Source organism: Psammomys obesus, unplaced genomic scaffold (genome assembly GCF_907164565.1).
Source record: "Psammomys obesus unplaced genomic scaffold, mPsaObe1.curated_primary_1811, whole genome shotgun sequence".
Classification (NCBI taxonomy): domain Eukaryota; kingdom Metazoa; phylum Chordata; class Mammalia; order Rodentia; family Muridae; genus Psammomys; species Psammomys obesus.
The window spans coordinates 342640-354121 of NW_026590905.1; the positions used below are offsets into that span (position 1 = coordinate 342640).

The window sequence follows — 11482 nt, forward strand, 5'->3', positions numbered from 1 at the left end:
GATGATGATGATGATGATGATGATGATGATGATGATGATGATGATGATGACAATGCTATTACTACTGTTAAAAAAAAAGCAAAGCCATACAGTTGTGGCACACATCTCTAATCCCAACATTTGGAGGCTGAGGCAGGTGGATCTTCTTGAGTTCAAGGCCAGCCTGGGCTACAAAGCTAATTCCAGAACAGCCAGGACTACACGGAGAAACCCTGCCTCAAAACAAACAAACAACAAAAATGTCTCACTAAATTGTCAATCTCGTCTTGAACTTTCAGTCCTCCTGCCTCAACCTCCAAGGTAGCTGGGATCACTGGCCTGTGCCACTAGGCCTAGCTTACTTCTGCTCCTCTCACAACTGCCCAAGTGATGGTCTTCAAACATAATTTTGACCAATTCATAGTCCTGCTTTAAGGCCTTCAGATAAAGGCTTCCTGAAGTCACTGCCTATCTCTCCAAGCCCTCCTTCAGCCCTTCCCTGCTGTCTACTGTGCCCCACGGCCTCAGAGATCGTCCATCTGCTGTTCCTATTTACATTTATTTTAAGTAAAGGCCGGCTCGGGGTTCAGGAGTTAACTTGGCACATACAACGTCCTTTGCTAGCTCTCCAACTGTGCCAAGAAAGAAAGAAAGAAAGAAAGAAAGAAAGAAAGAAAGAGAGAAAGAAAGAGAGAAAGAGAGAAAGTCGGGAGAGAAACAGAGGCATGGGAGAAAAAAAAAGATAAACTAGCTTTTCTACCCAGCTAAAATATAAGCTAAATGAAATTGAATATTTTGTTTCATATTATTAAGCTCCAATATACCCCTGGAATATATCTGTTGAAAACACAGGGACTTAATTGGTGTTTAATGAATGTTTTAAATTTAAAAAAAGGATAAAGAAAATTTTAAAGAGAAGGACTAGGGATGTAGCTTAGTGACAGAGCACTTACCTAGCATATATAAGGGCCTGTATTCAGTCCCCACCAACACACATATTGTTATAAAAATAAAAAATCCCAAACATTCAATTTTACCAGTAAAGACTCAGGAGCCAGGTGCTGGGATAAAAGCCTGCTACCTCAAAGAGGCAAAGAAAGCACCCAGCTGACCTTCCTACTCAACTCACATCCAGAAGAAAAAAGCCAAAAGCTTGCTTATTCAGCTGATGGCCTAGGAGGAAAGGGCCTGCCAGCTCACCCAACAGCCCAGAAGGAATAAACCAAAAGCTCCTTTTTGTATCCACACTGCCTTACATACTCTTCTCTCAAAGTCCCTCCTTTCTACTTAATCCCTGTCAACTGGTTACTTGCTCCACCTTTGACCTCTTGGGTTAACTTTATTAAATGCTGTGTACAGAAAGCTCTTGGAGTAAAGGTGTGTGCTAGGGCTGAGCCACACCACAACTAGAAACAGGTTTTTACAGTTCACAATCTTAGGGTACATAATGGGATTAAATATCCTGCAAAACACACAAACACACACACACACACACACACACACACACACCAGCCTGAAATGGTGAACAGACCTGTAATCCCAGCTCCTTGGGAGGCTGGGACAAAAGGATTACACATTCAAGGACAGCCTTGCCTACAGAGTGAGTTACAGGCCAAACTGGGCAGCTTAGGGAAACCTTGTCTCAAAAAGTAAAAAGTAGGCTGGGCAAATATTAGGCAGAGTTCGAGGTCCTCTGGAGGAGGGGGGAGAAGGATTAGAGGAGCCAGAGGGACCAAGGACACCACAAGAACATGGCTCACAGAATCAACTGACTGAGACCCTGGTGGGCTCACAGAGATCAGGAAGCCTGTACAGGTCTAACCCAAGACCTCTGCATATATGTTACAGTTGAACAGCTTGGTGTTCTTATAGGATTCCTAACAGTGGGAACCGGGGCTGTCTCTGACTTTTTTCACACCTTTGGGACCCTTTTCCTCCTGCTGGGTTTGCCTTGCCCAGCCTCGAGGTGAGAGCATGTGCCTAGTCTTGTAGCTTGTTATGCTGTGTTTGGTTGACGTCCCTAGAAGCCCTGCTCCTTTCTGAGGGGAAGTAAATGGGGTTGGATCAGAGGGAAAGGGCAGATGGGGGAGGCTGGGGGGGAAGCAGGGGAAACTGCAGTCAGGCTGTACTATGTGATGGAAGAATAAAGAAAAAGGGGGGAAAAGGAAACCAGTAAACAAAACAACAAAAAGTGGACTGGAAACATAGCTTCATGGCAGAGCAAGGCCCTAAAGTCAATTTTCAGCATCCCAGGGAAAAGACAGAGAGGAGGGGGTAAGGAAGGGAAGAAGGGGGTGGAGGAGGGAGGCAGCAACATGGGGAAAGTCCCAGAAGCCGCAAATGGCAAACCTTCTCTCTAAACATGTGCCACAAACAGCAAAGCTTTTGTAAACAGACTTCATTTACTTACCTAGTCTGTAAGTTTTCCAGGCCTTTCCTTCTCTCCTATTTCCTGCACTTTTCTTTTTTCCGTTTATCAATCACTCTACCAGGGTTTATAGAAAAGGTAGAAGATGGAAACTCAAACAAGTTGGCCCTCAACTTGTCAACTTGGAAAATGAACAAACAGAATGTGCTGGCCATGGTGACACAAAACCTTCAGGCCCAGCACCCAGGAGGCAGAAGGATTGCAAGCCAAGGGCTAGCCTGGACTAGAGAGTAAAGACCACCTCAGAAAAAAATAATAATAATAACTGCACCTTGGAAGTATGGATTTAAGAAAGGATCTTAATTTTTTTCTCCATTTTTACACACCCTTCATAAGCTTGGACAAAATAGTGACACTTAACACATACAGAGTGGTTTTGAGTCTAATAAAGCCCTGTTATATAATTTAATCATAAAACAACCTCAAGATATAGAATTCTTTTTATTCTTGTTTAAAGGATAAAGCTTAGCTTGGCATGGTGACAGCACCTGCAATCCAGGTACTTGAGAAGTGGAGGCAGAAGGATCAGGAGTTCAAGGTCCTCCTCTGCTCTTTAGCAAACTCAAGATCAGCCTGAGCTACAAAGAGACCCTGTCTTAAAAATTAATAATAATAAAATACTATAAAGTGAACATTACAAAATTTTAAAATACTAGCCGGGCATGTGGCAGTAATCCCAGCACTCTGGGAGGCAGAGGCAGAGGCAGGCAGATCTCTGAGTTTGAGTCTAGCCTGGTCTACAAAGCGAGTCCAGGAAAGCCAAGGCTACACAGAGAAAACCTGTCTCAAAAAAAATAAAATAAAATGTAACCCATACTGAAAACCAGCAGGCTTCCTAACCAACACTGAACCCTAAACTATGAACTTCACCCCAGTGTCGTTTAGTTTCTTGAAGAATCAAGGACACATACTGTTATATGGGTTGTATATAAGAAAAAAAAATGAAATAAAACAAGGGCCAAGATGGATAGCCAGGTTTAGTAGACAGCCGCCCTTGCTTCCCTTCAGTCCATGAATGCTCCTCTAAGCAGCAAGCCTTGAGAGGACAAGACAAGGACTGAGGCTGGAAGGAGAGTGATCAAAACCAAAACAACCCCAGAAGCTCTGAAGCCCCCTCCCCTAAAAGTTCCATCCACCCAGCCCTCTCAGAGCTGGCCCCTGTCCCACCTGCTCCAGCTTCCAGAGAAACTTGACCGGACGTGCACTCTCCAGCAATGGCCAGTAGAGGAAGGCGATTCTGCAGCCATGGACAGTCAGGGAGTAGTGAGAGAAACCATCCTCTAAGGGGCAGAAAGGGGACAGGAGTCAAGAAATCGGCTAGAAAAGGTTCAAAGGGACAGTGAAGAGGATGATTCCAGAGCCCTCATTTTCTCACTGCTACATGGAGATAGAGCACATCAACTCCTGGAGAAAGGGGGTGGGGGGGTGGTGATGGAAGAGAAAGGATGCATAAACCATCACCGTGTACAATGGTGACTTTCATAGGTGAAAAGCTGGGACAGGGATGCAGGGAGACTAACTTGGCAACTGCCAATGAGAAGGATAATGTCCTTTGGGCATCAGTCCTGCTGTATGTACCCAGAGCAGGAACATCTCAAAACATCATCTCAACAAGTCAGAGAATCCCAGCGATAGAAGAGCCAGCCCACAAACTGGGCATGACAGTGTTTGCCATTGTTGAATCAATCTAGGCAGAGTGAGGAAGGAGGACCTCCTGAGCCCAGTTCAGGGCCAACCTGGGCAACATGGCAAGACCGTCTTTAAAGACAGAAAACTGGCAAGTTACAAATTAAAAGAGGGGGAGAGACCTGTCAACAGTCCTCACTGGGTAGTGGTACGTGACAAATGTGGGACAGAAGACAGGGTCCCGCCATGGGTCAGGGCCTCAAGGAGGGCTCACCGTTCTGGACTGTGTTACACACAATGGTCTCCTCCTCCTTCTTCCCCTTGCTCGGGGTCACGCTGTGCTTCATCCAGAAGGATAGGGTAAAGTGGTCACTGAGGCCATCCTGAGGCCCAGAGCCCAGCCCCGCTGGACCACCCAGGGGTACTTGCACAGCCTGGGTGCCATTGAACCAGTAGATGAGGCTGCTGTCCTGGCTGTAGTGAACGGAGAGGCCCGCTGTCCAGTTAGCATTGGGGCCGGGCATGGGTAACAAGTCCACCTCCCCCGTGGCAGCACCTGCAGAGGCCCCGAGACAAGAGTCAGAGCTGAGAAGCAGCAGATAAGGAGAAGGGGAAGGAACCAGGAAAGGGGAGACAAACGATGAACCCCCTCTTACGGCCTTTCAAGGACAAGAGAAGGACAGCTCTCTTCTCTCATTAACTCAACCCATTTCCCCACCTCTTCATGGACCCCTGGGACACAGAGAGAGTGGGGGACGGTTGGGAAGGGACGGTCCTGGGAGGAGGGGGGACACGCACCGCAGAGCTTCCGCAGTGCCCTTTCTGAGTAGTTGTCTCGGTCGCAGCCCTTGGCCACGTGGCTAGTCTGCAGCTCGATCGTGGCCTGGATGTTCCACAGCGGTTCGTCACAGGTCTCCAGGCGGATGCCAGGGAACAGGGCCAAGCTGCCGGCTCCCGGGGCATACTCGATCCTTTTGTTCCAGCCTGCGCAGGTGAGACAGGGAGACAGGCAGATGGCGAGGCGGCCCCTGCCGCCGGGGGCGCCGACCGCCTGCAGCCACTAGAGAACTGGTCTGACCAGGCGCCTCCCTCACCTTGCCAGCTGGGCTTGCAGGTGGGCTTCACCTGGATCTCCACCTCGGCGTCATCCGCCGCCCGCTTCTTCCCGCAGTCGTACGCGGTCACCGTGAACTTGTAGAGCTTCTCGCCGCTGTACTGGAGCTTCTCCGTGTTCTCGATGTTGCCTGAAGTGGCAAACGGGAGGGCAGAGGGTCAGGGGTCCTAGAGCGGTGGTTCTCAGCCTTCCTGGCGCTGCGGCCCTTTCAGACAGGTCCTCCCGGCCATAAAACCATCTGTTGCTACTCCGTAACTGGAAATTTGCTGCTGTTGTGTTGAATCGTGGCGTAAAGGTCTGGTATGCCGGATAGCTGGTAGGTGACACCCCGTGACAGGGCCATAAGGGCCCTAAGGGGGTCGTGACCCACAGGTTGAGAACCAGTGCCCTAGAGGCGGACCAGGAAGGCATGGGAAGTCCAGGCAAGCCAAGCGTGAGCGGGGCACTTAGCAGGAGAAAGTAGAAGGGAAATACTCGGGGGGAAAGGGCCTCATACAGGGACAAGCAGGAAAATGAGGTCTGAAGGGAGGGGCAGGAGTGGAGAGGGTGGTCCCTGGACCCGTCATCTGGAGGGCTAAGATGCTGGGCAGATAGACTCACCATCATTGTCAATGAGGAAAGGCGTGTTGGGTGTGAGGATCTCGTAGTAGCAGATCTGGCTGTACTGAGGGGAGCAGTCCCCGTCAATGGCCTCCACGCGTAAGATGCGATCATACAGCTTCCCCTCCGTCACCGCAGCCCGGTACAGACGCTCCACGAACACGGGGGCAAACTCATTCACGTCGTTGACCCGAACGTGCACGGTTGCCCTGCACTCAGAGGAATGGAATGGATGTGGAAGCATTAGCCAGGCCGTGAGCACCGAGCAAAAACGCAGTCAGGGATCCGGATTGGGAATGAGAGCAGATGCGAGCCAGTCTGCCCTGGAGACTGCCCCTCCCTGCTCCACAGGGCACCAGGCTGTGCTGGAGTCGTAGCAGATGTAAAACCACACAAGGAAGAGGGCTCAAGGAAAGGGCCAGCGACATGGGGAAAAAGAAACAAGCCCTGGAGAACATCAGAAGCCATGTTGGTGCTTTTTGTCTGGAAGGCTGTGTAGAATGAGGAGGGAGAGGGTGAATAGGTTCAGCACACATCCAGCCCCTTTCCACTGTCCCCTCTGTCTGTCCACCTGTTCCATAACACACACAGCCCTGAGCGTAATTGGTGAACCCTCATTAGGATGCCAAGGTGAGAGGAAAAGGCAAAAAAAAAAAAAAAAAATTATACATATATATATATTTTTTTTTTTTTCCCAAAGTTGGCAAGTCCCTGACTTGACAAAAATCAAATCTTACAGGAGAAATGAGAAAAACATAGACTAAGAGACAAGTTAAAACCAGCCATCAGGGGAGCCACATTTGATCGGAAGTCAGAAGTTGTCTGATACAACTGAGTAGTTCACCCGTCAATCGTGGCCTTTCCCCATTCACACACCTTCCCAGGCAAACAGAGCAAGGTCTGGGACATTCATTTTGTGCTTGCTTCCAGCCAAGATCCAGACTCCCAGGCTCAGAGACAGGTCTTATCTCAAAATGAAAAACCAAGTCACAAGACCCTTCTAATCTCTGATGCCTCTGGGTGGCCCAGGGTTCCTTATTACTCATCTTTCCCTCACCGTCAAGTGAGAAATTAGCAGGTAGCAGATGTAGGGGTCTGAGACCCAATCCTCTTCCATGGTATAACATCCCTGACCCTTCCTGGCCCCTCCAAGCTGTGTGTGTGTGTGTGTGTGTGTGTGTGTGTGTGTGTGTGTGTGTCCCAAGCCTGATGTGTGCTATGTGCTGCACTTGGGAAAGGTCAGGCTGCCTGTGAAATGTCTCTTCCTCGTTGTTTGTCTCCCCGTCACCATAATGCCCATGTGCTGTGCAGCAGGTATGAAGCACACACTTTTTATACAAAACCCATCTCCCACAACAGTCCCAGCAGCACCTCTGTCATGTAGACAAGGAGAAGCAGATGCAGAAAGGCTTAAGGACATTGTTCAAGACTGTAAGAGGCAAAGTGGGATGAGATACCACTGAACATTCCTGTATGCGTGTGACCTTGACCAGAGGTCCCGAGGCTCTCTGAATAGCAGGGGTGGGATGACATTTAGTCAGTATGACCAGGGACTAAGAGAGCCCTATGCTTATGCTAAAACAAACAATAATAAGTTGGCACGGGAGAAAGAATAAAGTTGGCATCATTATTCATTCATGGCAGTAACTTTGGGGCCGAAGACATAGCCCACAGGTAGAGTGCTTCCCTGGCACAAGAGAGGTGAGGGGTTTCATCCCCAGGTTGGAGTTGGTCTAGCCTCTGCTAGCAAGCAGCCGAAGTAACTGAACTTGCTTCTGAGCATCAGAAATGGAGAGCCCCATTTCTGAGAGACCATTGTTGGAGGAGGGAGAAAGGTCCCATAACAACAGGCAGGGGGGAGGCCTTCCTCACTTGTGAGACTTCTTGGTGTTGGCGCCATCAGGCCCCTCGCCGCAATCGTAAGCCTGGATGGTAAAGGTGTGCTCCTTCTGGGCCTCACAGTCCACAGGCTCCTTGGCCCGGATCAGGCCTTCCCCTGTTGCCTTGTCCAGGATCACAGCCTCAAACGGGACCCCAGATCCATGGAGTCGGAAACCGCAGATCTCACCTGGCAAGGCAGGAAGAGAGAAAGTGAGGCTTCCCGTGACCCAGGGCATCTTCTTCCAGCCCTCAGCCTCCCCCTTGACTGGTCCGTGCCCAGCTGCACATCTCCTCCCGACCTCTAGGCCCTTCTCTTAATGACCTGAAGTATCAGCGATCCCCAGCTTCCCTGAGCAACGTGCTCAGAGCCAGCAGGTCTAAGGCCAGCAAACTCTAATAATGTTTAACCCCTGGCTGATTAGCTTTGACATCCTTTGTGACATCTTCATTCTTCAGTGAAGTCCATTCCCCTTCTAGCTCTCCCTTCCTCTCCTTCTGAGGCTCTTCCCAGGCCTGTGCCCCACTTTCCTATTGATCCCACTACAAGGACCCACCATCCCTCTCTTTGTCTTCTGCCTCCCCACCCAGTTACCTGCGTAGCGCAGCGGGGCATCCTTATCCAGGGCAAAGAGTGGTGGATTCAACAGGACAGTGTTGTCATTCTCCATGACAATGCCCTGGTACTCTGCCTCGATCCAAGGCTTGTGCTTGTTGGCTGGCCACACCCCAGGGAGAAGAGAGAGAGCACTTATGAGTTGAACCTCCACTCCCAGGATGCAATCCGTGTTAAGCCTACACCCAATAGCAACAACCTTTCCATGTCTCGCCACCTTGCAAGAGGGAGAAGGATGAGGTACAGAAGGAATCAGGGTCTCTGTGGGAGGGCACAGCCTTCTCCTACAACTAGATAGACAGTTTTCATGACAACTACCTTCCTGTGGGGAAGGGGCAACTGTCTGCCCTGGGGGGACCATGGTTAGGGATAAAATGATCTCCTATAAGGTCTGTTGGTTTTTTTTTTTTTTTTTTTTTTTTGTCTTAGCAAATGGTGACTGGGGACTCAGAAAACAATGGTGAGCCCTCAGAAAGGACAGAGGTGAATGAAGGGAAGGCTAAAATTAGGGAAAGAGTAGACCAGTCTCCTGAGAGCTTAGCGGTTTATCCTGCCCCCTACTGAATTTCAACCCATCACTCTAATACTGCTTCAGTTAGGGCCCAGACTTCAGGCCATTCTCCCAGAAAAGGAGAAAGGAAAGGAGAGGAGTATATAGGACAGGAGGAGGGGGACAGAGAGGGGTAGGGATAAAACAGAGAAACCAATGCCATGGCTGGACCCAGCAGAGCTCACATCCTAAGGGATTAAGGAGCTGGCCTAGAAACACAGCGAATCCCCTCCTTACTTCCCATCCCCACACCCAAGAGAATACAGTGATAACTAGAATATTTCCAGGTCCTCTCATGACCTCCACACCTCACACTCCTTGAACTCTTTTTTTTTTTTTAACATGTATTTACTTTATATATACGAACACAGTTTTTATGCACAGCAGAAGAGGGAATCAGATTCCACTGCAGATGGTTGAAAACAAGCCACCATTTGGTTGCTGAGAATTGAACTCGGGACCTCTGCAAGAACGGCCATCTTAACATCTAAGCCATCTCTCCAGCCCCACTCCTTGAACTTTCACTGACTGAATCCTAATTTTGTCTACCCCACATCACCCTTTCTCCCACCAGACTCTGCTCAAGTATGGTCTCTTCCCCAAGACCAATTTCCCTCAAGATCTTAAGAGGTTATAGGGAACACATATGCCTCTTCTGTCTCCTCCCTAGACCCAACCTTCACCACTTGGTCTATCTCATTCCATATGCCTACCCATGCTTCCAGAGAGGGAGGGGAAGATAGATCATCCGAGGGAAACTGAGTCACCTGAGGGTGGACTCTCACCCCAGTATCTCATGACAAGCAAGATATTCTAATTTCTGTTCACACCTCTAACCACAGCGCAACAAATCTGCAGGCCTCCCCATTTCATGATAATGGCCACTGTAACCTTCCCTAACGGCCAAAGAGACAGCCTCAAGATGGTGTATGGGAGCCAAGCAGGGAGTGACAAGAGCAAGGAGGAGTATCCTGAGGTAGGAGCTCCAGCCAGACATAGGAGACAGCAGACAGAAGAGCTGAGGGCACCAGGGGCAGAGCCAGACACCCTGCAACCCTTGTCTCCGTGGCCCCTGAGCCCTTCTCCTCACCCCCCTCCTATGGCTGCCTGCTGTGCTGTGTCCATTCTTCCCTTCTTTGCTCCCTGGCTTTTCCTTAGCTCCCTCCTCTCCCACTTCTCACCTTTCCTCCTGGTTTTCCTCCCTCCTTCTTCTTATTCCCTTCCCACTGCTCGGCCCCCTTTCCTCCTCAGATTCCCTTCCTACCTCTTTTCCTGGAGCGTCCCACTCCCCTTTCTGCCCTTTCTTCCGCCTTTCTCCTTCCCCTCTGCCTACCTGAACCCTCTGGCCCCCTGGCCCCACCCTCCCCTTCCCTCTGACAATCTCACCCAGCTGGATTTATCTGCTGTCTGCCAGAGAGGGCAGCTGTGGTAACCCACAACCCAGCGGATGCAGGCAGAAGGCTATGGATGCCGACGGACACGGGAAAAAAAAAAAAATTAGAAAAAAAAAAAAATACGTGCTCGGAATTGCTGAGCTGCGGGTGCACAGTTTCTCCCCAGAAAGGGATGAGGACAACCAGATGGATGTGTCACACACCCTTAGTGTACACGCACACCCAGTGAAAGCGAAGCCAAGGGAATGTCACCCTGGGGGGGGGGGGCAAGTCCCTTTGAGACAGGAGGCAGCTACCAGTATGGAGGAGTTGGGGGAGGGGGCAGAGAGACCCCAGGTGGGGACGGAGAGCAAATACAAGCAGGATGCCGGGCAACGAGCAGAGCCGGAGAGGAGGAGGTGGCCCTTGGAAGTGAGGTGGGTGATGGGACCATATCTGAGGAGAGGATGGAGAGGGGGTGGTCAGAAAGGAAAGGACACCTGTCAGGAGCCAGAAAGCCTCAGCATCTCCTTCCCTCCGTACCCCCACATAGCTTTCCCTGACGCTCCAGTTCAGAGCCCACCACTCCACCCCACCCCCATCCTCGTCTATCTCACCTTTGTTGCCAGAGCTGAGCTGCAGCAGAGAGGCCAGCAAGAGGGACAGCAGCAGCAGGGTCATGGTGCGCTGTAAAGCACTCCAGGCCAGGCGTTCTTGTCCTCAGGGAGCCTCGAGCCTGCTAAAGCCACTTTGGAGAAGGACTGCAGGGAGTCTGCAAGGAGGGGAGGGCGGCGGGACAAGATCAGAAAGCAGCCTGCTGCCCACGCTGGTCCATACGGCGGACGCGTGCAGACCCGCTGGGTGGCCGAGACCAGAGACTTTGCAGCAGCTTCTCTTCGGTCTCCAGCCTAGCGTCCTCACTCTCGCTCTCTCGCTCTCTCGCTCTCACTCCCACCCCATCCCCGCTACTGCAGGATGACGTCAGCACAGCCCGGCAAGGATTGATGGGGCCACTGGCCAATTGGAAGACTGGGGGCGCCAGGTGCTGCAAAGGGGGGGGGTAGGGAACCTATGCGACTGGGGAGCAGGGGCGGGAGGCTGTGGTGGGGCTATTTCCCCTGGGCTGCAGTTTGGGGGAGCGGAGGAACTGCGGGGGCTAGAGAGGAAGCTGGAAAGCCGTGGGGGTGGGAGGGGAGTTTAGAAGAAAAGAGGGACATCGGAAGACCTAGATGAGAGCCGGGAGGTGGGGTGACACAGAGACGTCAACAGACTTGAGGGTGGCCGAGAGAGGCAGCGTCACCCACCTCCAATTCTGCAT

At 50.9% G+C, this 11482-nt stretch overlaps 1 protein-coding gene across 1 annotated transcript in view; it reads right to left on the minus strand.

The window, feature by feature from the left end:
* Positions 1–11135, minus strand: part of Clstn3 (calsyntenin 3) — a 32993-nt gene extending 21858 nt beyond the window's left edge. The window contains exons 1-8 of the mRNA XM_055609400.1: positions 10782–11135; positions 8221–8343; positions 7620–7815; positions 5748–5956; positions 5128–5277; positions 4832–5017; positions 4308–4589; positions 3575–3687 (exon numbers count right to left, since the gene is read on the minus strand). Of these exons, the coding sequence (XP_055465375.1) occupies positions 3575–3687; positions 4308–4589; positions 4832–5017; positions 5128–5277; positions 5748–5956; positions 7620–7815; positions 8221–8343; positions 10782–10845 (1323 nt within the window). The 5' untranslated portion in view covers positions 10846–11135. The remainder of the gene's footprint in view (positions 1–3574; positions 3688–4307; positions 4590–4831; positions 5018–5127; positions 5278–5747; positions 5957–7619; positions 7816–8220; positions 8344–10781) is intronic.
* Positions 11136–11482: the final 347 nt, after the last annotated feature.